A 23,702-nucleotide genomic window follows, 5' to 3' on the forward strand; every position below is an offset into this window, starting at 1 on the left:
TGTGTGTGCGTGCCATGTAAAAAGCATTCAGTCCACTCTACATGGTATTTGGTGTTAAGAAGGGCATCCAGCCATAAAGACCATGCCAAAACACACAGTAGCCTAGTGGAGTCATCTACCTGGCTGGCTCCTGTGAAACCATTCAACCCATGCCAGCATGGAAGACAGACGTTAAATGATGAGGATTATATATACAATCATACCTCACCCTACGTCATTAATTGGTTCCAGAGGACATGACTTCAGTCGAAATAACCATCATTTAAATGTATATACATGTAATAATTAGAACCAAGGCTAGCCTAGTTTGTCTTCATGTTAGCCTACGAATTCGGTAAATTGTTGGGCAAGCTTAGGCTGATTTTATATTAGAAAGAAATGATTTTGTGTACTTTACTGGTGGCTAACATTGGTGTTACTCATCGAGGCTGATGTAGGAGGAGGAGAAGATTACACACGAGATGTTGATGGTTGGGGATCATCAGCTGACTCCTGTTGTGACAGTGTAGATCGTTGTGCGAACTTGTCTACACTTCCTTGAATTGTCTTTTTCTTCTCTTCAAGGATTAGGTAATAAGGTGCAACAGTATCTTGACAACCCCCTAATATTTTTACAAAACGTTGGTGCATTTGGATCCATTTCCTCACAAACTTACCTACTACCCCTATCCAATTCCCCGTACCACTTATATTCACTTCCATGTAACTTGAAAGGTATGCCCTAAAACATCTTCACCAATACCATCTCTCTTCCCTCTTTCTCTCTCTCTCTTTTCCATCCGGGGGTAGCCATGTATCTCCTCTACAGCAAGACTCCTATTTCTGCCCATCATACTTTAACCTCTCATCACCTGGCACAAGGTTGCCTCTGGATACTGCTCCTCATCTGTTGCCAAGCAAAGTAATATTTCCCTAAGTTCTGATATGCTTTCACAGAATATTGGAATTGAAAGACACTGTTTCTACAATAGTAACACTCATTTACAACTATCATGTAATGTTAAGACTGGGAGACAAACATACACAGTTACATATATGTATGTATGCATGAGTGAGTGTGTATGTTTATGTGTATATATATACATAAACATTCTTCACCACTTCATCCCACATCTTCCTGGGTCTCCTTCTTTTACAGGTTTCATCTACATTTAGGGATCAGCACTTCTTTATGCAGCTGTCCTCATATATGCATTATGTCCTCATTCAAACCAGCAAAGTCTTCTCTCTTGTACCCAGTTTTTCTCTCAACATATTTGCATCTTGTTGTATATACACTCTGACATGTAGGGACACTGTATTTCGTTATGCAACCATAATATGCTACAAAGTGTATTAAACGTTTTTATAAGTTGGTACTGTGTTCTACTGTGCTAGCAGTGCTATTACATCTCTTGTTAAGGTTATTCCTATGATTAATGGGTTGGCATATATGCTCATTACCCATTTTTCATCTTTGACCTCATTCGCAACAGGCATCAGAGATACAAAACGTCATAACAAAATTCGTGCTGGCTATAATTTCTATAGAAAATCTGTAGAGGTAACCTTAGCAAGTGATACATTGTGGTGTTGCACATCCAGCAAAGCATGTTAGCTTTATTTCTTCCAAGCCTTCCCATGTTCTCTACATTCAGGGCCCATGCTTCACTACCATATAGCATCTATATGTATATAGTATATGATATAATATACTGTCTCATCTTGTAGGATGAGATCCCCCACAAATCAGCCTGATATCATCTTATAACATGAGATCCACCTCACAATCAGCCTGATATGTGTATATTGCAATACTAGTGCTTGAATAGATAATGAGATTCTATATATCACTGACAGGGGAATCAGATGCTATGTCTAGCTGGACATCTGCCATTAACAAGGCCAAAGAAGGCTGAGACCATATGGTCATGGTCTGGCAGTTTCAGTGGCTGTAGCAGACAGTTCTCACCTGCCAGCAATATAAACGGAGTGCTTTTAGGCACCACAAGTCCATGTGAGACGTTCTCTCAAGCTAAATAATGCAGTATTCTGTGTTCTAGCACAACATCCACTTTAAGTGGGAGATAAATATTAGCTTTTGGTATTAATACTGCCTCTGTTGCTATAAATTATGTATTTCTTGTGTGGCAGGCATATCACTTGGTGTTTCATAACAAAAATTTGTTATTTCTTTACTGCCTACATGGGGCTACACACAGAGGGGACAAACAAGGACAGACAAACGGATTAAGTCGATTATATCTACCCCAGTGCGTAACCGGTACTTATTTAATCGACCCTGAAAGGATGAAAGGCAAAGTCGACCTTGGTGGAATTTGAACTCAGAACATAGCAGCAGACGAAATACCACTAAGCATTTCGCACGGCGTGCTAACGATTTAGCCAGCTTGCTGCCATAGTGTTTGATAACAAATTTCTGTGCTGGTTAATTGTTGCTTGACGACTACATGATTTCATGTTTAGTCCTACTGCACAGCATTTTCAGCAAGTGTCTTCTACAATGGCAACCAAAGCCTTGTGAATGGACTTGGTTGGTAGAAACTGTGTAGAAGCCTATCTGTGTGTTGTGTTTGAATCTCACACTTCACAACCAGTATAGGTTTGTTTACGTCCATGACTTAGCAGCTTGCCTAAAAAGAAACTGATAGAATAAGTACCAGGCATACAGTAAGTACTGGAGATGATTTGATTGGACTGAAAAAAACTCAAGGTGGTGCTCCAGTTTGGGCAGGATGAGTGAAACTGTTAAAGAAATGAAGTTGTAGGTAGAATGTTGTCGAATTGACTTAATTCCTACCAAAATAAACATCTACCATGAAGCTGGAAATGTATTTCTCTCTTTCTCACTCTCTCTTTAACTGGGGTAACTATGTATCCCCTCTACACCAGTTTCTGACCCTCTGATCTCTCGTCACTTGGCACAAGGCCACTACCTCCAATACACAAGGCCGTCCCACCCGCCTTGAAGGATCTTTGTGTTGTGAGTTACTTGGTGATATCACCGGTGCTGGTGTCACATAATAAGCACCCAGTCCATACTGTTGGTATTTTGAAGGGCATCCAGCTGTAAAAACCCTCCCAAAACAGACAGTAAAGCCTGGTGCAGTCCTCTGGCTTACCTGCATGGAAAATGAACATTGAATAATAATAATAATGATGATGGCTCACTACACATGGGGTGGTGATTTACACATCCACCCACCATGCAGTTACTATGATGTTGTAGCTTACACATCTTCCCTAGGGTGGCAATTGACATACCTACCCTCAACACCTACATCTTGGTACTAGTTCAACACATTTATCTGGGACACACCTTCTACCCTATACCAATTAGTGAGCCTTTACACAGGCTCTTAATCTGCTAGATAAAGCAACCAGATCTTCCTCAAATCACGTGTAGTAAGAAGCTTGCTTCCCAACCACATGGTTCCAGGTTCAGTCCCACTGCATGGCATTGTGAACAAGTGTCTTCTATAGCCTCAGGCTGACCAAAGCCTTAGAAACGGATGTTAGATGGAAACTGAAAGAAGCCTGTCATACATGTATGTGTGTGTGTGTATATATATATATATATGTATATATATATGCACGTGTGTGTGTATATATATATATGTATATATACACGTGTGTGGGTATATAATACACTAATACACACTCATGTGTCAGTGTTGGTCGCCCACCACCACTTGACAACTGGTGTTGGTGTGTTTATGTCCCTGTAACTTAGCAGTTTGACAAAAGAGATCGATATAAAAAGTACGAAGCTTAAAAAGAGAAACGTATTGGGATTGATTCATTTGACTAAAAGTTCTTCACTGTGGTGCTCCAGCATGACCACAGTCAAATGACTGAGACAAGTAAAAGATAACAGATTGATTAATATGAACCTGGGTTTCCTGCACATATGGAAAAGACAGAATAGTCATGGCTGGAAGGCTGTTTTGCTTGATCATAGTTAAATATATGGTTTTGATGTCTCAGTTTGAGTGTGTGTATATATATATATATATACACATAGCCGATGCTTTGACCCTTTCCTCTTCATATTCATCCTCTTGATGGTAGATCCTGACATCTTTCACTTTCTTTTTCCAGCTAGAGTAGCCATGTATCTCTTCTACAGAAAGACACCAGTTCCTATCCTTCAAACACACTCTTGCCTCTCAACACCTGGCATAAACCACCTCCCTCAAGACCCCCACCTGCAGTCAGGGGGCCTCATTTTGTTACCTTGTTAGTGATGATGACATGAAAATATACAGGTGCAGCAGTGGCTGTGTGGTAAGTAGCTTGCTTATCAACCACATGGTTCTGGGTTCAGTCCCACTTAATGGCACCTTGGGCAAGTGTCTTCTATAGCCTCGGGCTAACCAAAGCCTTGTGAGTGAATTTGGTAGACAGAAACTGAAAGAAGCCTATTGTGTGTGTGTGTGTGTGTATATATATATATATATATATATATATATATTTGTGTATATATATTTGTGTATATATATATTTGTGTGTCTGTGTTTGTCCCCCCCCCCCATCAACGCTTGACAACTGATGTTGGTATGTTTACGTCCCCCTAACTTAGCGGTTTGGCAAAAGAGACTGATAGAATAAGTACTAGGCTTACAAAGAATAAGTCCTGGGATCGATGTGCTTGACTAAAGGTGGTGCTCCGGCATGGCTGCAGTCAAATGGCAGAAATGAATAAAAGAATATGATGTAGTTGTGTAATTGGCTATATATCTTTTATCTTTTACTTGTTTCAGTCATTTGACTGCAGCCATGCTGGGGCACCACCTTCAAGTGTTTTGGTCGAACAAATTGACCCTAGGACATTAGTGTTTGAAACCTAGTACTTTTTATATTGGTTTCTTTTGCCAAGCTGCTAAGTTATGGGGGTGTAAACACACCACCACTAGTTGTCAAGTGGTGGCAAGGGTCAAACACGCATGCGCGCACACACACATACGTATATCGTGATGGGCTTCTTTCAGTTTCCATCTCCCAAATCCACTCACAAGGCTTTGGTTGGCCTGAGGTTATATAGAAGACACCCAAGGTGTCGGTGTCACACAGTGGGACTGAACTCAGAACCATGTGGTTGGTAAGCAAGCTTTTTACTACTTAGCTACATCTGCGCCATACATTTTAAGTTGGTGCTAACATGAGGAATATTACCTTGCTTGGAAACAGGTGTTGGTTGGCAATGAGAACTGCATCCAGCTGTAAAAAATCTGCCTCAACAAATTCTATGTGACTCATGAAAGCATGGAAAGATGGATGTTAAAATGATGTTTTGTGAATGTGTTTTTGGTACATTGAGGCACAAATGGAAACTAACACCCTGGAAAAGGTATGTGGAGAGGGCAGATGTGAAGGTATCAGTCTAGTATAGGGATTTCATCATCATCATCAATGTCTGTTTTCCATGCTGGCATGACTTGGATGGTTTGACAGGAACTGACCAGCTGAAGGGCTGTTCAGGCTTCATGTCTGTTTTAGCATGGTTTCTATGTCTGGAATCCCTTTCCTAATGTCATTGCCCTTCCTAACCCCACAATGTCCTGGAGTAGATGTGCAAACTGTACCTCTTGACATTGTGGTAGTTATAAACGAGTACTGCTGTCATACAAGTTTGGATGACAGACACATAAACGTCACACAACGCCAAGATTCATGCATATCTATCACGGTGAACCTGGACATTTGTTAAATAGAAATGGCAATGTATTGGGGTCGATAGCAAGAATCCTTTGCTGAGGCCATCTTTGCCTTTAGGCATTCCCAGGTTCAGATAAAATAAAGGAACCCAGCCAAGTTGCTGGGTTCAATTTCATATAAAGCATAACACCTTCAGATGTGAATTGAATTATAACTGAACCGCCTTGAAGGCTGTACTTCAGCATGGCTACTTTCCTCATGCCTAAACCCAATATATAAAATGTACGAATACATACAGATAAGATGCATGTAGCTATATGTGTATCTCTGTGTGTTTCTCTATCTGTGTATATGTATCTATTTGTATTGATGTGTGTGTGTGTGTCTCATACAAATGGTGTTGACTCAGTTCCCTGTACAAGGCCGTGTAATTGACGGATATATATTTTTTTTAATCACCGTATACGCAAATATATGCATAGATCGGCATGTTGACTTAACTAACTCCCCTTTTACTAAACCTTGTGAGCTTACACGCACATACACACACACATATATATACACACGCACAAACTATGTAAAGAGATAAATGCACCCTATCCGCGCCGTTCATACACTGTCACACGCGCGCGCTTAACACACATTTCTTTGTTATCTGTCTCCTATATACTACACGTTAACACATAGATGCCTACAGTAACTGAGATATATACACACACCCATACACAGAGAAATATACGCACCCTTGTATATACACACACACACACTTATATTCCCTCTTACATATACATATAACTTACTCCTGTCGCGTGCACACACATAGAAGCACGCCTCATACACACATACAGTTCACTACTTTATATACATATAGCCATGTATTCGCAGAAAAACTTACACAAGGAGTGACGCACAGTGCGCACACATTAAAAAAACTCTCTCTCACACATATGCACGTACTCAGTGACACACACATATATGCATACACATACACAAAGAAGTACCTTTTCTCTCTCGCGCGCACCCACATTTTCATATATACAAACTGTTTCACACGCACACACTTTCCTACATGCGCGCGCACACATATACCTACACACACACACACACACACACACACACACTCACAAAGAAACCACTCCTCTCTCTCGATCTATCACTCACACTCATTGATATTCGTGCGCGCACACACATTCACACACACACATCCATCTGCGCGCGCTCTGTGCCGTTTAACTACGGAAGCCACTAATCCTAATTTTTCACGTCCGTATTTGCAATTTTCATTGCCGGACATATTCGTTTTTTTTTTTTCTGTCTTCATCCTTTTGTCTTGTCTGTTCCTTCTTCATCACGTTTATCCTTTACACCTACATCCAACATTTATACTCTACACTGCAACACACTGAAACCAGAATTCCGTATTTTTCTCTCTAAATTAATCTGAACTTCTAAAAACTGCCCCCCCCCTTACCATTTTATGCACACACACACACACACGCATTGTATTTTGTCCCTTTTATTTGAAATCTCTCCAAAGATCCCTTAGGCTCATGGAGTTCCACTTTGCCCATCTATTTTAACGCGGGATCCTCTACGTGGTCGCACGACATTCTAGAAAAAGCAGCCAAATTTCCCCTTCCATATTACCATATAAGAGCAATGAAGTTGATTTTACACACATTCACACACGAAATTGCAGGTGTAATCCTCGGTATACGGTGACTGAATACAAAATGCAATGGTCATGGTTGGAACGCTTTGTTCACGGGATTGTTCGTTCAATGCTGTCTGCAGGCTGGGGTGCTGAATTAATATACTACATACACTCTCAATAATAGATGGAGTGGTCGTGGCCTGTACACCTATTACATAGTGTGTGTATGTTTATACGCGCACCATCACGCACGCACTCACCCACCCACACACACACTATTTTGTTCCCTTTATTTGAAATCCATCTTAATAGTCCCTCTTAACATCGGTGCCCCTACGTGGTCACGCGATCTCCTAGAAATGGCAGCCGAATTCTTCTTCGATCTCACCATATATGACCAATGTTGGTAGTCTTATACACGCACACACAAACATAAGATGGTATAATCCTTGATACGCTGTGATTGAATACAAAATGGGATGGTCACGGCTGGAACACCTGAACATCTTTGGAAAGACTTCCTCCCAAATTTTATTTATTTATTTTTTGCCCAAAACCCCTGTTTTCGGATACGGAGATTCCGGAAAATTTCCAAACATTGGTATCTAGAAATTTCGCCCCGCCCTTCCTTCCTACCCCCTACCAATTTCTTCATTTTTGACTTTTTTCCCCAACCCTTAAACCCTAACCATATCCCTAACCCTAATTACAAAAATTTTTGGAAATTCTTTTCAGAATCATAATCTCCGTATTTTTCCGCATATTTTGAAAAAAAAAAGCTGTACACTGCGAGGGGAGGGGGAGATATAATTTTTTTTTTTTTTTTTTGAAATTTTACGAAAGTTTTAGAAATTTTTTTCAGAACCATAATCTCCGTATTTTTCCACATATTTAAAAATAAAAAATTTTTCTGAAAATGGAGAAATTGGAGGAAGGGGCAATTTCAAAATGCCGATCTTTGCCAATTTTATGGCAGATTTGTATACTCCGTACCCGAAAACGGGGGGGGGGGGTATATAAAATTTTTTTTAAATGGGTTTTTTTTTTGGGGTGTACAAAAGGAAGTCTTGTATTTTCAACCACATGGTTCCAGGTTTAGTCTCATTCCATGGCACTTTGGACAAGTGCCTTCTGCTATATCCCTGAGCTGACCAAGCAGTGTAGTCCAAGATACACTCAGTCTGAATAAACGATGGGATGGTCACAGTTGGAATATCTTTGATCGTAGGTCTGTTGGATCAGAACTGACCTGGGGCTAGACAATAACAAAGAAGGACACATTAGACAATATAGCCCTAAGTACACTATGTCTGACTAAAAGGTTGGATGGTCACAGTTGGAACATGTTTTGATCATAGGTCTGCTGCAGGGTTGACTTGTGGCTAAACAAGTAAGGGCATTAGATAATGTAGTCTTAGATACAAGGTGGGATCATAGGTCTGATGCAGGTTTGACCTGGGTTTAAACAGCAAGGAAAGGACATACAATTAGTCCAAGCTATACTATGTCTGAATAAAAGATGGGACAGTTATTGTTGGAACATTTTTGATCATAAGTCTGCTGGATCTAGGCTGACCATGGGCTAAACAACCTTGTCCATTTCATTGTTTATTATAAAAGTCCATGTCGATAATACTTCTACTTCTAATATGCATGTTGGAATTCTGCTTTAAAGAACCCCATATAACCCCCTCATAACTTTATTTTTTTGGACTTTTTAGAAAAGTTTTGTGAATGAAAAAATAATTTTTTTTAAATTGTGGAATTTTAAAAAAATACTGTTTGGATGGACAGTTTGAATTTTTGGCTTAAATCTCAGCAAAAGACCATTCAATGTATTTATGAGAAGATGGATACTGAAAAGCATATGTCAGACTAACAAATGAGGATAGTATGAGGTGGTCGTGAGATGTGCTAAAAATAACAGCTAAATACCCCTAAAATTACACAAAAAAATATTTTTGCATTGTATGAATTCCTATGTAGAATACAAATTTGCAAACAATTTAAGAAAATCCCTCAAAATGTAAATGTTACGAGGGATTACATGGGGAACATAAAGTAGAATTCCTGTATGTTTTGGGTTGATTAGCAGAGATAATCTTCTACAGTCTTGTTGTTTACCCTTTTGTTACTGTATTTCTGCTGAAATGTGTCAGGATTAATAGATTAACCTGATTAACCCTTTAGCGTTCAGATTATTCTGTCAAATATGATACTTATTTATTCACATTGTTTTGAATTTATCCTGCATTATCTTGTAAACTTGAGATTTTGATGATGTAACTGTTCATGTTCAAAATGGTAAGGTAGGTGCGAGATGTCAGATCTGGCAAGTTTTGAAGGTAGAAAATTTTGGCTGGATATGGCCAGTTTAAGTGCTAAAGGGTTAAATATATATTCATCTCCACTTAAAACATGGATGTTCTGCTAGAACAAGCTATACTGTAGTAGTTACCTTGAGACAAACTCATATCGGCTTTTGGTGCAACACACACACACACACACACTGTTTGCGATGCAGTTTGGTTTAATGCCAGTGAAGCACTACTGATGGTATCTTCCTAGTAAGCCAATTGCAATAGAAGCGTTTAGTGAAAAATAAACTGTTGTACCTGGTATTTGTTGAAATGGAGAAAGCCTTTGACTGGGTCCCTTCCTCCCTTATCTAGTGGTTGATGGAGAAGTTAGGGGTAGAAAACCAGCCAAGGTTTTCTACAGGGATGATGTCAGTAAAGTACAAGTTAGCAATGGGTATAGCAATGAATTAAGCATGCAGCTAGGAGTTCACCAAGGATTAGTTCTCAGCCCTCTCTTGTTTATTAGAGTCCTCCAGGCCATAACAGTGAAATTTAAGACTAGTTGCCTCTGGGAAGTCTTCTATGTCTGACCTTGTTTTTATTGCTGAATGTATAGTAGAGTTGAAGAAATTTCAGGTGTTGGGCAAGGCCTGGGATTAACCCTTTAAGCATTGATTTCTTTGTGAAATTTAGTGTTTATTTATTCATATTGTTTAGAAATCAATCGTACATTATCTGAGCTTTGAAATTTTAATGTGGATGCATATTTCTAGGATAACATTATAGTAGGGTAGATGTGAGAGGCTGGATCTGACTGGTTTGAACGTAAAACAGGTAGAATATTTGGGCTGGATACGTGTTGGTTTAAATGCTAAAGAGTTTTCGGGCCTTAGAGTACTAGAAAGCAGGAAAACAAAACAATTACTAATCCTTTCAGGGAAATGACCCTGTTTAGTATGTAGAAAAGGTGAAGGTAAAAATTCCATTTGGTGTACCCAGTGTAAGCTATGGACACATAAAAGGTGTAGTGAAATCACAGGAAAGTTAACAGAAAGCAGAATTTGTTTTTGGCAGCTGCGCAGGTTCAATAAACACCAACAATATACAGGTAATAGACTTCCTCAAATATCTGGAAGAATCCTTAGAGTTTCCATTACCTAGGTGACCAAGTTAGCAGTGGAGGAGGATGCTCTGCTCTGAAAGTGTAGATGCTAGAATAAGATCAAGCTGGTCAAAGTTCAGAGAGCTACTACTTTTGTTGGTAACAAAGGGCCTCTCCTTCAGAGTGAAGGGCTGATTGTGTATGTACAGCTATACTATATGGCTGCGAAACATGGGCTGTGGCTGCAGGGAATATGTGAGGGCTTGAAAGAAATGAAGCCAGCATGCTCTGCTGGTTGTGCAATGTCAGTGTGCCTGTACAACAACAATGGTGTAAATATGTTGAGAAAAATTGGGTAATAGAAGCATCAGATGTAGTTTGCAAGAGAGAAGACTGCACTAGTATGGTCATAAATGCGGCCATGCTGGAGCAAATCGACCCCAGGACTTATTCTTTGTAAGCCTAGTACTTATTCTATCAGTCACTTTTGCTGAACCGCTAAGTTATGGGGACGTAGACACATCAGCATCTATTGTCAAGCGATGTTGGGGGACAATCACAGACACACAAGCATATACATACATACGACGGGCTTCTTTCAGTTTCCGTCTACTAAGCCCACTCACAAGGCTTTGGTTGGCCCGAGGCTATAGTAGAAGACTCTTGCCCAAGGTGCCACACAGTGGGACTGAAACCGGAACCATGTGGTTGGTAAGCAAACTACTTACCACACAGCCACTCCTGCGCCTTAATTATTTCAAAATCATAAATTATATTAAATTACAAACTTAGGGCAGTAAGCTGGTAGAATCGTTAACACACCAGGTAAGATGCTTAGTGGCATTTTGTTGTCTTTATATTCTGAGTTCAAATTCTTCCGAGGTTGACTTTACCTTTCATACTTTGGGGGTGGATAAAATAAACCCCAGTTAAGCACTGGGGTAGATGTAACCAACTTAGTCCCTTTCCTAAAATGACTGGCCTTGTGCCGAAATTTGAAACCCATTTATTAAATTATGAATTACACAGTTAGATCATTTCCAGAATTTTTTTAGAAATGGTTTTTGATGAAAAATGATGTACAAATGTAAATATACATACCAGAAGTTGACTCATTTAATGTCAGAATATGTTTTTTGAAGCAAAAACATAGTGAAGTTGACTTTTATTTATGCTGGACAGTATAATGCTTTATTTTTTCTGTATAAATTTACTAAAACCATTAAATGGTTAAATACTTTTCGAAGATCGATGTTCATGCTGGTAATCATGGTCCAGGCCATATTTTACATTGCTTGGAGTTTCTACCTATTGCAATGGAGCCCAGGAATTTCCTTAAATAGATCAGTGTTTCTCCGCTTAAGAAGTCTAGCTTGTGTTTGCCTCCAGGAAGCTATTGCTTGCTTTCTCTGCATTAGAACAATGAAATTCATCACCTCTGACATCACTGCTACCAACTCTTACTGCATCTAACACTGACCACAACATTATAATTCAACCTTGCGCATGTAAACTCACTAAGTGAATATGATTTAGTGTTCCTACAGAAACCTTTATTTACCTTATACAGCGTTTAATGCCGTTTCACATTCATGTTGAATTATGCAGCAATTTTATATTGTCTTCATAGAACACTTGTATGTATTACTAGTTCTTTTGGTATAATAGATTTTTGCTATTTTTGTTTATGTCTCCTCACAGATGTGTATATTCTAACAAGTCGCTTCTTAAATTTCGCACCTCTCTTGTTCAATAAACACTGAGTTAAACTTGCAAAGCTGTTTATTTTCTCCTTTCGATTTTTAATGTTTATCTCAGTGGGTTACCAAACTATCAGTTTAGTCTCCCAGCTAAAACGGTAATGACAAATTTTAAAGTTTGCTTGACATTTTATAAATGTGAAAGGGATTAAAAATTTGATGCTCCGTATCAAAGGCTCCGACAAGAATAGGCAGAAAATCAGAGCTTGAGGCAAGACATTTTCGACCAACCAAGATTCTGTTTATATAATCAGTTTGATTGGTCACCTTCCTCTGTCAGTTGAATAAAGTGTCATCCAAGCTGATGCTTATTGGTAATTCAACTTATTTTGCAACACTTGTGTGTATCTATCAGCCTTGCTTTTGTTGGTAAGAGTTATCAACAACTTTTCCCGTGATTGTGATTTGAGCAGACACAGAAGTATGCTAAAGATCAGGCATAAACACACTGAAATGCAGACCTGTCTATGTATTTATCTTCTTTGAAACAGTTCCATTTGTATTCTTCCCTCAAACATTTTTGCTTTTGTTTGTCTTCCAGGTGACATTGGCAATTACTATTATGGGCAGGGACATCCGATGAAACCTCACCGTATACGCATGACCCACAACCTGATTCTCAATTATGGCCTCTATAGAAAAATGGAAATATATGTGAGTATTATTTCATTTTCACCTATCCATCTCTGACCACTACTCTTATCCAACCACCTCATTCTTGGTCCACTCTCAGGTGTTACCTGCAGGTTGGCTTGGCTTGAAGAATTTGTCTTGCTGATTCTTTTCTGCAACATTCTAATCGTCCTCTAATATAGCAATCGTGTCAGTATGAATGTCTTTGGGGGCTAACCCTATTTTCTGCAGGTACTTCATAACATCACAATGCCAAATTTTGTTGATTTTCAAGACAAGTTGCCACTAGTTTCTTTTGAAGTCTTCTTTGAACAGTCAGATGGTCGGCTTACCTGGAAAGAAACAATGCAGTTAATATGAAGAGTTGAAATTAATGCATGCAAGATTTCACAGCTCTAGCATCACTCCTTTGTAGGCAGTCTGTGAACTTTTCACCCCATTCTGATATATCATCATTTGTCTAGTTCAGTATTGGTAAGGGTTGGACAGTTTGACACGATCCAGCAAGCTGGGGGCTGAATCAAACTCCAATGTAGCTTTGGCATGGTTTCTATAGTTGGATGCCCTTCTTAATGTCAACCACTTGACAGTATGTGCTGGGTGCTTTTCTTGTGCGAGGGGCACTAGTGTGGTTGCCAAGTAAGTTGCAAGACAGGAAGAAAAAATGGAAAAAGGAAAGCTCCTTTGTCTAATTGGAGTGAAGTATTTGAGAGGAGGAGGTGACTTTGTGCCAGGTGTTGAAAGGAATGAGCACAGACGCCCTGCGATTGAGAAGATATATGGCTACTCAGCATTGTACAGATGTGGGTGGGAATAGCTGGGAAGAAGATAAAGATGATAGTTATAGGGTGGCTGAGTAAATCCTTGAAGCACAAGGTTAGTTTAACCTTTTAGCATTCAAACCAGCCATATCCGGCCTAAATATTCTACCAGTTCAAACCAGTCAGATCCAGCATATTACACCTACCCTACAATATCATTCCTAATGTAAAGAGTTACATCTCAACAACTATGAGATAAGACATGATAAATTCAAAACAATGTGAATAAATAAGCATTACAACTGACAGTAACATGAACACTAAAGGGTTAAGGAAGGATATGGTCAGTGGACTAGTGGGGTGATTTCATGAGTGTGAGAGGAAAGTGACATGGTCAGAGAAATGGGGAATACGATTTTTCCAATTTTCACCCAACAGAGTTCACTCGCAAGGTATTAGTCAACTCGTAACGATGATGGCAGACACCAACTGACGACGTCCATGCCGCAAGAGTGAAGCCCAAACCATATTCCAAAACAAACCATCATAAACACATATCCATCCTCCATGCTTGCCCCTATGCTTTATCAAAACTAATCTCGTTTGTTTGTGTTGTTTGCAATGTTTCAGAGACCCCACAAGGCAATCCAGGAAGAAATGACAAAATTCCACAGCGATGATTACATCAAATTTTTAAGAAGCATTCGACCAGACAATATGTCTGAATATAACAAACAGATGCAACGCTGTAAGTTGGGCTTTTTTTCTCTCCCTTTCCGTCCTCTGGTTTAACTGTGTCTCCTTTGTTGTTTTGCCCACTCTTTCATCTCTTGCTCTGTCCACAATTTACTATTTTGTCCCCCCCTTGCTGTCTTCCCTGTGTCCTATTTGCTGCTGTCTCCTCTTTTGTTCTATCTGCCGTGACTTCTCTATTGCCCTATCTTCTCTATGTAGAACTGTTCACCATAAAACAAAAAAATATCTGTAGATGTTATATTGTTTAATATATATATATATATATATATATATGTGTGTGTGTGGTTATTTCTATATTAGTAAATAGTGAAATGAATGTTCACTGTAGCTACACAGTAGTGAAAACAGTGTTGGAATTTCACTTTGATGCTTTCATTGCCTTTCTTTTAATTAATTTTGAAAATAATGAATTCTATTAAATAACTGTGTCCTTATTTAACTGGACATTTGGAACTTAAATTAACTTGGAATTTTGATGGAAGGTTTTAATTTAGATCACTTTGAATCAGAAAGTTTGTATCATAGGAATGGTCTCTGGTAGATTGGCATTGAAGGGTCAAAACATGAAGTTTTTTTTTTCTCATAATACTAGGGGCAGTGTTAGGTGGGTTTTCATTAACCTTTTAGCATTTAACTTGGATATATTAGGGCCAAAATATTCTATGTGTTTTATGTTCAAACTGGCCAAATCCAGCATCCCCTCACCTTCTCTACAATGTCATTCTAAAAACAAACAATCACATCATTGCAGTCTGGAATCTGAAATAATGCATGATTAATTAAAAACAATGGGAATAAATACATTTGGCAGAGTAATTCTGAATGCTAAAAGGTGAAAATGGCTAACTCTAGGTTCTTGCAAAGATAAAATCTTTGTTTAAGCTTTTGTAAGCATATTTCATCATCATCATCATCATCATTTAACGTTTGCGTTCCATATTAGCATGGGTGGGATGGTACCACAAGAGCCAGCCAGGATTTTTACAACTGGATTCCCTTCCTAACGCCAACCACTCTGTTGTAATATGCTGCCTTTGTTGTAATTAATTTTGAAAATAATAATTTAGTAAAATAACTCTGCCATTATGAAGCTACTGTTTGGGTCATAAATTAACATGGTATTTTGATGGAAAGTTTTAATTTAAATCGCAAAGTGAAAGCAGTGTTGTGATCCTTATGTCTGTCTGTCTCTTTTTATTTTAAGTCAATGTCGGAGAAGATTGTCCTGTATTTGATGGCATGTATGAGTTCTGTCAGCTGTCCACTGGTGGATCTGTTGGTAAGTTCACACATTTCTCTCTGCTCTTCGTTTATCTCTCTCTTGCTTGCCTATACATATTGTTGAATATTTCCTTTCCCAGAATTGGTGGCTTTGACTTTCAGGTAAATCTTAAAACAAAACTGCTATGGAATTGTCTAAGTCAAAGACCCCACAGATACATTGCCGGATTCAAAACTTGATTTAAAAAAAACTATTTTTTTAACTACTCTTTAGGATAAGTAGTTGTTTCTAAATGCCTAAATTCTTTCAGCAGACTGGACTTGGCTAATGATGCCCAAGAACGAGGTGGTGGTGTTAAACTGGGTGGGAACAGAGTAGACTCTGCTAATAATACCCAAGGACGAGGTGGTGGTGTTGAACTGGGTGACAAGTGAATTCTCTGGATTTGAAGATTCTGTAGGGTAAATGTTTAAGTCTGTTTCTCAATGTTTCTCCCCTGTTGTATTTGAACCTGTGTACTGTTTTGTTTTGCAGCGGGTGCAGTCAAACTGAACAAACAAGCTGCAGATATTGCAGTCAACTGGGCAGGAGGTTTGCATCATGCGAAAAAATCTGAAGCATCTGGTTTCTGTTATGTGAATGATATCGTCCTGGCCATCCTGGAGTTGCTGAAGTAAGTAGCACTTTGTATATTGTCTGTCTTTGAGTGTGAGTGGAGAAGTTGGTTTAATCAGAGATTGAGGGGCAGGGGGGAATTCTTTGGTTTGATGGAGAAAGAGAGTCTTGTTTATGTTCCCATAACTTAGCAGTTCAGCAAAAGTGTTTGATAAAACGAGTACCATTTGACTAAATTTCTTCCCGATTGTGTCCCAGCATGATCATAGTCTAATGATTGAAACAAATAAAAGAATATATATATATATATATATATATATATATATATACAGTATACTTGTAATCAGGAGTGTAGCTTGGGTGGGGCAAGCAGGGCACTTGCCCTGGGTGCCACTTTGAGTGGGGCACAATTTTGGCCAAGATCATTTTCTAATTAAGCCATTAAAAAAATTTTTTTTATCTTTTCATCTATGCCACTCAACATTTTTCTATGCGAGTTTCCACACCCCTAGATATTTTTTTGTGAGTTTCCACTTTTTGGTGGGGTGGGGGGCGCAATTTTGATGCTTGCCCTGGGCGCCATTTATTTTAGCTACGCCCCTGCTTGTACTACAGTATTGTTGTCCTCTAGGTGTCACCAGAGTTTTGTGTGATTCAGTATCTGTGTTGTTGCTGCTGCTGCTGCTATATTGATGTTGTTGTTATGTTGCAGGTATCACCAGAGAGTTCTGTACGCTGATATTGACATTCATCACGGCGACGGTGTTGAAGAGGCTTTTTACACCACAGACAGAGTGATGACTGTGTCTTTCCATAAATATGGAGAGTACTTCCCTGGAACTGGAGACCTCCGCGTATGTTGTCCTAGCAATGCCTTGCTTTATTTATCTCTTGTTTATTTAAGGTGGCGAGCTGACATGAACAGTTATCATGCCAGACGAAATGCCTAGTGGAATTTTGTCTATCATTACGTTCTGAGTTCAAATTCTGCTGTGGTCAACTTTACCTTTCGTCCTTTCAAGGTTGATAAAATAGGTACCAGTTGATCACTGAGATTGGTGTAATTGACTTTCTCCCTCCACTAGCATTGCAGGTCATGTGCCAAAATTTGAAACCATCATTTCATGTTTAAGGCCGTACGCTGGCTGAATTGTTAGCATGCTGAATGAAATGCTTGGTGTTTTGTCTTTACATTTTGAGTTCAGATTCTGTTGTGGTCAACTTTGCCTTTCATCCATTTGAAGTTGATAAAAAATAAGTAGCACTCAAGTACTGGGGTGGAATCAGTGTAATTTATATTTCAGAATTCTTGTCTGGTACCGGATCAATCCCAAAATCTAATCAGTTCTTGGCAGTCATGAGGCAAAACAACCCTGAAAGTTTCATTGGAATCTATCCAGCAGTTCTTGAGATATCTTGTTCATGAACAAATAAACTAACACAATTGAAATCAATATCTCTGCCTTCGCTAAGGTGGAGCTAATAAACAAGCATTATGCTCAACAGAATAATCTGATTGCTAAGGGGTTACTCCTAATCTCGTGTTGATTCCAATCTGACTCCTATGCCCACCTCCAACTAATTCTGGAGTGTTCAATGTGTCTGTCTGTTTGTCTCTTGCAGGACATTGGTGCTGGTAAAGGTAAATATTACGCAGTGAACTTCCCACTTCGAGACGGTATCGATGATGAGTCCTACGAATCTATTTTTAAACCTGTAAGTACCCCTTTTTCTTTCAACTGATTCATTTCCTATTATCACCCCCACCCACCCACAATGTTTAACCCTTATGTATTTACACTGGCCATATCTAATCCAAATATTCTACCTGTTTTGTGTTTGAACCAGCTAGATTCTGCAAGCATCAAACATGAATGTTAAATTATGAATTGTGTGTGTGTGTGTGCATATTTCTATGTAGAGGCAATTATGCTGATAAGCAAATTAGATTAAATACAATATAGTTTGGGCATGAATCACAAAATTTGTATAGATGTATATATGTATATATTTGTATATATGTATAGATGAAAAACGAGAGAAAGCAAAAGATGGGGGCTTTCAAACGATGAATATTTAAGTACAAATAAATAGATATTTATATTAATAGATCCAACTTACACAGTACAAATGACAGAGAAAGTTGAAGAGGTGGAAGAAAGGTGTTATAAGTCCAACAGCTGTTTCTGGGGGCTTTTCTGTATGTATATTGCATATAAAGTGCTGAATGAATTCTGTTTGTATTATTTCAGGTTATCAATAAAGTAATGGAGATGTACCAACCAAGTGCCATTGTGTTGCAATGTGGGGCAGATTCTTTGTCAGGAGATCGTCTGGGTTGTTTTAACCTCACCTTAAAAGGTAAGCAGTTTGGAATAGCCTTACAAAGGTGGAGGGGCACAAAGTCTGTGAGGTATAGGTCTGATAATGCCTGACAGAGATTGACACTTCTGGACAAAGACTCAAAAGTGTATGTGTGGGTGTTTCTTAAGGCATGTGGCCCTGTGGTTAGAGTATTGAACATAGGTTCATAAGGTTTATGAGTTCATTTCCTAGACTGGGCAGTGTGTTGCATCCTTGAGCAATTGGCATCGTCTTGACATTGAACTTCACCTGATGGTGCTTTTTCAGGGCGTGCTGATATTGAATGCTTCCATTGACTTGATTGCTGCTTCATTTCCAGGTCATAGCTGTAGCACCGGCTTTTGTCACCAGTGATGACCTTTGGAAAAAGGTTTGGATTAGCTTCCAACTGTTTTTTCAGTTCATGACATGCTTTCAGTTGTGACTGCTTTTGATCTTCTGTGGTTGTTGAGTGGTGGTATATTACAAGATGTATCTGTGGATTCCATATAGTGTTTGTAGAAAACAGTGATTCTTATCTGGGGTTGGTCTGGACCCTTTGGGTTCCATACAAGATTTTGTTGAAAATTATCTGCAATAAATTGGTTAAACTTCTACAATACACAAAATATTACAACAATTTTTAATTACAAAAATATAAATAGGATATTTTTGAACATTTAATTTTTTTTATCAGGGTCCGCCTGAGTTAAACAGGAATCAAAGAGGTCCATAGATTAAAAATAGTTTGAGAATCACTGGTAGAAAGGATATGTGTGTGTATGGTTTGAGAATCACTGGTAGAAAGGATATGTGTGTGTGTATAGATATGAAGGTGTTCCTGTGTGCATAACATGTAGTGTAGGTCTCATTGTTAGCTAATCATACACAGCCATGTCTCATCTGTTTCTCTTTCTTCTCTGTTTCTCTTTCTTCTCTATTTCTCTTTCTTCTCTATTTCTCTTTCTTCTCTATTTCTCTTTCTTCTCTATTTCTTTTTCTTCTCTATTTCTCTTTCTTCTCTATTTCTCTCATCTCTTTCATTATTTTCTCCTCTATTTTCCCAGGTCATGGTAAATGCGTGGAATTTATGAAGCAGTGGAATTTACCGTTGTTAATGTTGGGTGGTGGTGGCTACACCATCCGGAACGTTGCTCGGTGTTGGACTCATGAGACTTCTATTGCACTTAACTGTGAAATTGCCAATGGTAAACAGGCTTGCCTTGTCATTATCATTACTTATTACTTTTCATTGTTAACACATCTGTAATAATTGACAGCAGTGGGAGCCATGGAAATTCCATGGTGTATGTCAGCATATTTGAATATCTACTTCCACTTCTGCCAATGTATGTATCTGTCTATTTACATATTGCTGCTAAGGATTTGAAGCTAATAACTGGAGGGGGTGGAGGGAGAAAAAAAAAAGGTAAAAATGAATGATAATGGTGTCCCAGCATGGCCACAGCATTTGGTCTGGGACCTGTAAATATTCTTCATGTTAATTCAAATAATTTTGGGAAGAAAGAAATGAATTTACCTGACAATGCACTATATGTATCTCTCTTTCTCTCTTACACACAGTTACCATGCAATTCCCTCAAAACCCCTAATTCTACCAGTGGCATGAACATGTTAACCACTGCATGTACCCTTGGTGGTTCATTGCAAACTTCGCACAGCTGCCGTATTGCATTACTGGTGGTACATTTTCTTAATTTGAGAAAATATTTTATTCTGTAACTTTTGACATGGCTTCAAGGATATTTAACCCTTCAGCTTTCAAACTGGCCATGTTCGGTCCAGAATGTTCTACCTGTTCAAACTGACCAGATCTGGCCTCTCACGCATACTGGACAATGTCATTCAAATCATAAACAGTTGCATCATCAAAATCTCAAAGCTTAGAAATAATACATGATAAATTCAAAACAAAGTGAATAAATAAGCATTACATTTGACAGAAGAATAATAATCATCATCATCATTTAATGTCCACCTTTCATGCTGGCATGGGTTGGACAATTTAACGGGAGCCTGTTTTGGCAGGGTTTTTATAGCTGGATGCCGTTCCTAACACCAACCACCCAACAGTGTGGACAGAGTACTTTTTATGTGACGCCAGCATAGGCGAGGTCAGTTTTGGCATGGTTTTTACAGCTGGATTCTCCTAATGCCAACCACTTTACAGTGTGGACTGGATGCTTTATAAGTGGCACCAACACTGGCAAGATCACCAAGTAACTTGCCAGACGAAAATTCTTTTAGTGGGGAGGGGAACTTGGAGGACGTGATCTTGTGTCAGATGATGAAAAGTTAGAGTGAGACAGAGAAACAGAAACAGGTGTCTTGCTGTAGAGGAGGTACATTGGTTACCTGGACAGAGGGATAATGCTAAAGGGTTAAATAATGTGAGTGCTAAATATTGACGTCTAACCCTTTAACATTTAAACTGGCCATATCTGGCCAAAATGTTCTACTTGGCCATATCCAGCTTCTGACACCGAACCTATATCATTCTTAAAAATAAACAATCACATCATCGAACTCTTAAAGCTACAAGATAACACCTGTTTAATTCACAACAATGTGAATAAATAAGCTTTACATTTGACAGAATAATTTGAATGCTAACTGGTTAATTTCAAAATGAAAAAAATGCCCTCCCCACCAAATTACATCTCTTTCTAATTAAACAGCATGCAGTGTGACCGGAAGTACGTGGTGTTACTGGTAAAGTCCAGTAAGAGGCCGTAGTAGTTAACATGTTAATATATGTGTATATATACATATATATATATATATATATATATATATATATACACATACATATATGTATATATATCTGTTTCTCTTTCACAGAGTTACCATACAACGATTATTTTGAGTATTATGGCCCTGATTTCAAACTCCATATCAGCCCTTCCAATATGGCCAACCAGAATACAGCTGAATATCTGGAGAAGATAAAGTAAGTTCCTCTTTCTATCTCTCTCTTTCACACACACACACACACACTCTTTCTCTCTCACTCTCTCTTTCTTTCTCCCCTCTCTCTCTATATGTTCTTTTATTTCCTTCATTTTTGTGTCCTGTGTTTTTCCCTCCCCCATTCTTGCATCGGTTAGATGAATATATTATGGAGGCATTGTTGTACAGCAGGAAGCTCTTCCTATCACCAACCCCTACTTGCTTTCCTGGTAAAGGGATCTCTTATTCTGTCTTGGCACAAAGTCAGCAGATGATTTGTTGTTCTGAAAATACTGGCAAGTCAAATTGTGGGTGCAATGTGTATGTTGTCTTTGATGATATCCCTGTAGTGTTAATGTTTTATATTTTCTTTCTAACTTCAGATCACGCTTATATGAAAACTTGAGAATGCTCCCCCATGCCCCTGGAGTCCAAATGCAAGGTAAGACAGACAAATACAATAATGACACAATAACATTGTGTTTTGTTGTGATTGGGCACCACAGTGCTTGAGTGTGAGTCTATATGAGTGAAGGTGTAACTGGTGCCAAATTGCTATAAAAAAGACTTGACTAAGAGTTTTGTGTGTGCCGTTTATCAAGTATTTATATGAGGGAGTGCTGAAATGTTCCTGGCTTTGGTTAAAAGAAAATACAGGAGGATCAGTTAATTATGATTTGATTCAACATATTCCCCTCTCAGATTCACAAACTTATTGCAGCGGTTCTTCAGTTTTTCTAAGCCCTGTAAAAGAGCCTGGAAGTTTGTGTCTCTAACCAGGCCTTTCACGACACTCTTAAAGTCAGGAACTTTTAACACTCCTTGTGTGTTTTGTGTCTTGACATTGCATGAAAGTTGTAAATGAGCATCACTGTCATACAAGCAGTGTCATTCGTCTCAAATATTCCGCCTGGCATCCAACCATAGAAGATCTGCTTCACTAAACTTGTTTGACCGATGATGCAAGCATGGAAAGCAAAACACAAAAAAAATTATGATAGATTTATATATATATATATATATATTTATTTATGTATGTTTGTGTGTGTGTTTTTTTTCTGTTATTCAGCAATTCCAGATGATGCTGTTAACGAAGACAGTGATGATGAAGACAAAGAAAATCCTGATGAGAGAATTTCTAGTGAGTATCATTTTCCACCTCCACCTTTCCACCCCATCTTTACTTCCACCACCCTTTGCAGTGTTTTTATATTTTCTTCCCTTTACTTGCCCCCCCCCCCCCCAGGTTTTTCTTGTATTTTCATTTTCACTTCTAACATCCCTTCTGTTCCAATTTTGATTTTTATGATTCCCAAGAACTCCATGGGTTTCTGTTATTTAGAATTCCTTGTCTTTCTACTCTCAATGAACTTCCCCCACTCTCTCTCTCTCTTTCTACTTTCCTCTCTATTTCCCTCACTCTCTCCCTCCTGTCTTTCTCCACCTCTCTTTTTCCTTCACTCTCCCTCCCTTCATCCCCTCTCTCTTTCTCTCTCTCTCTCTCTCTCTCTCTCTCTCGCATTGTTTGGTACTGTGTCAGTTACGAGTGTTTCAGTTGATCCAATCAATGAAATTAACGTGCTAGTTAGTGGATGAGCATTCTACAGACACATGTAACCCTTAATGTAGTCCTCAGAGGTGCAGCGTGACACATTGAGTGTGACAAAGCTGGCCCTTTGAACTACAGGTACAACTCTCTTTTTTGCTAGTTGAGAGGACTGAAGCAACATGACATAAAGTGTTTTGCTCAAGGATGCAACATGCCACTGGGAATCGAAACCACAGCCTTACAATCCTGAGCCAAATACACTAACCACTAAGCCACATTCCTTCACCTCTCTGTCTGTCACTCTCTCTTTATACCTCTCTTTCTCTCATCTATGCTTCTTTAATGTCACATTATCTAATCCAAGATTTGCCAGATTTTC

General features: G+C 38.8%; 1 protein-coding gene across 3 annotated transcripts in view; it reads left to right on the forward strand.

The window, feature by feature from the left end:
* The window catches only part of LOC106878991 (histone deacetylase 2), a 39,275-nt gene that overhangs the window by 7,231 nt on the left and 8,342 nt on the right, over positions 1–23,702 (forward strand). For all 3 annotated transcript variants that reach the window (XM_052977794.2, XM_014928370.3, XM_052977793.2), the window contains exons 2-12: positions 13,016–13,128; positions 14,499–14,616; positions 15,829–15,903; positions 16,381–16,519; positions 17,174–17,315; positions 18,085–18,177; positions 18,714–18,822; positions 19,872–20,012; positions 21,667–21,775; positions 22,158–22,216; positions 22,844–22,915. In XM_052977794.2, the coding sequence (XP_052833754.1) occupies positions 13,054–13,128; positions 14,499–14,616; positions 15,829–15,903; positions 16,381–16,519; positions 17,174–17,315; positions 18,085–18,177; positions 18,714–18,822; positions 19,872–20,012; positions 21,667–21,775; positions 22,158–22,216; positions 22,844–22,915 (1,132 nt within the window). In that variant the 5' untranslated portion in view covers positions 13,016–13,053. The remainder of the gene's footprint in view (positions 1–13,015; positions 13,129–14,498; positions 14,617–15,828; positions 15,904–16,380; positions 16,520–17,173; positions 17,316–18,084; positions 18,178–18,713; positions 18,823–19,871; positions 20,013–21,666; positions 21,776–22,157; positions 22,217–22,843; positions 22,916–23,702) is intronic.

Source organism: Octopus bimaculoides, chromosome 28, assembly GCF_046866305.1.
Source record: "Octopus bimaculoides isolate indiv1 chromosome 28, ASM4686630v1, whole genome shotgun sequence".
NCBI classification, from domain to species: domain Eukaryota; kingdom Metazoa; phylum Mollusca; class Cephalopoda; order Octopoda; family Octopodidae; genus Octopus; species Octopus bimaculoides.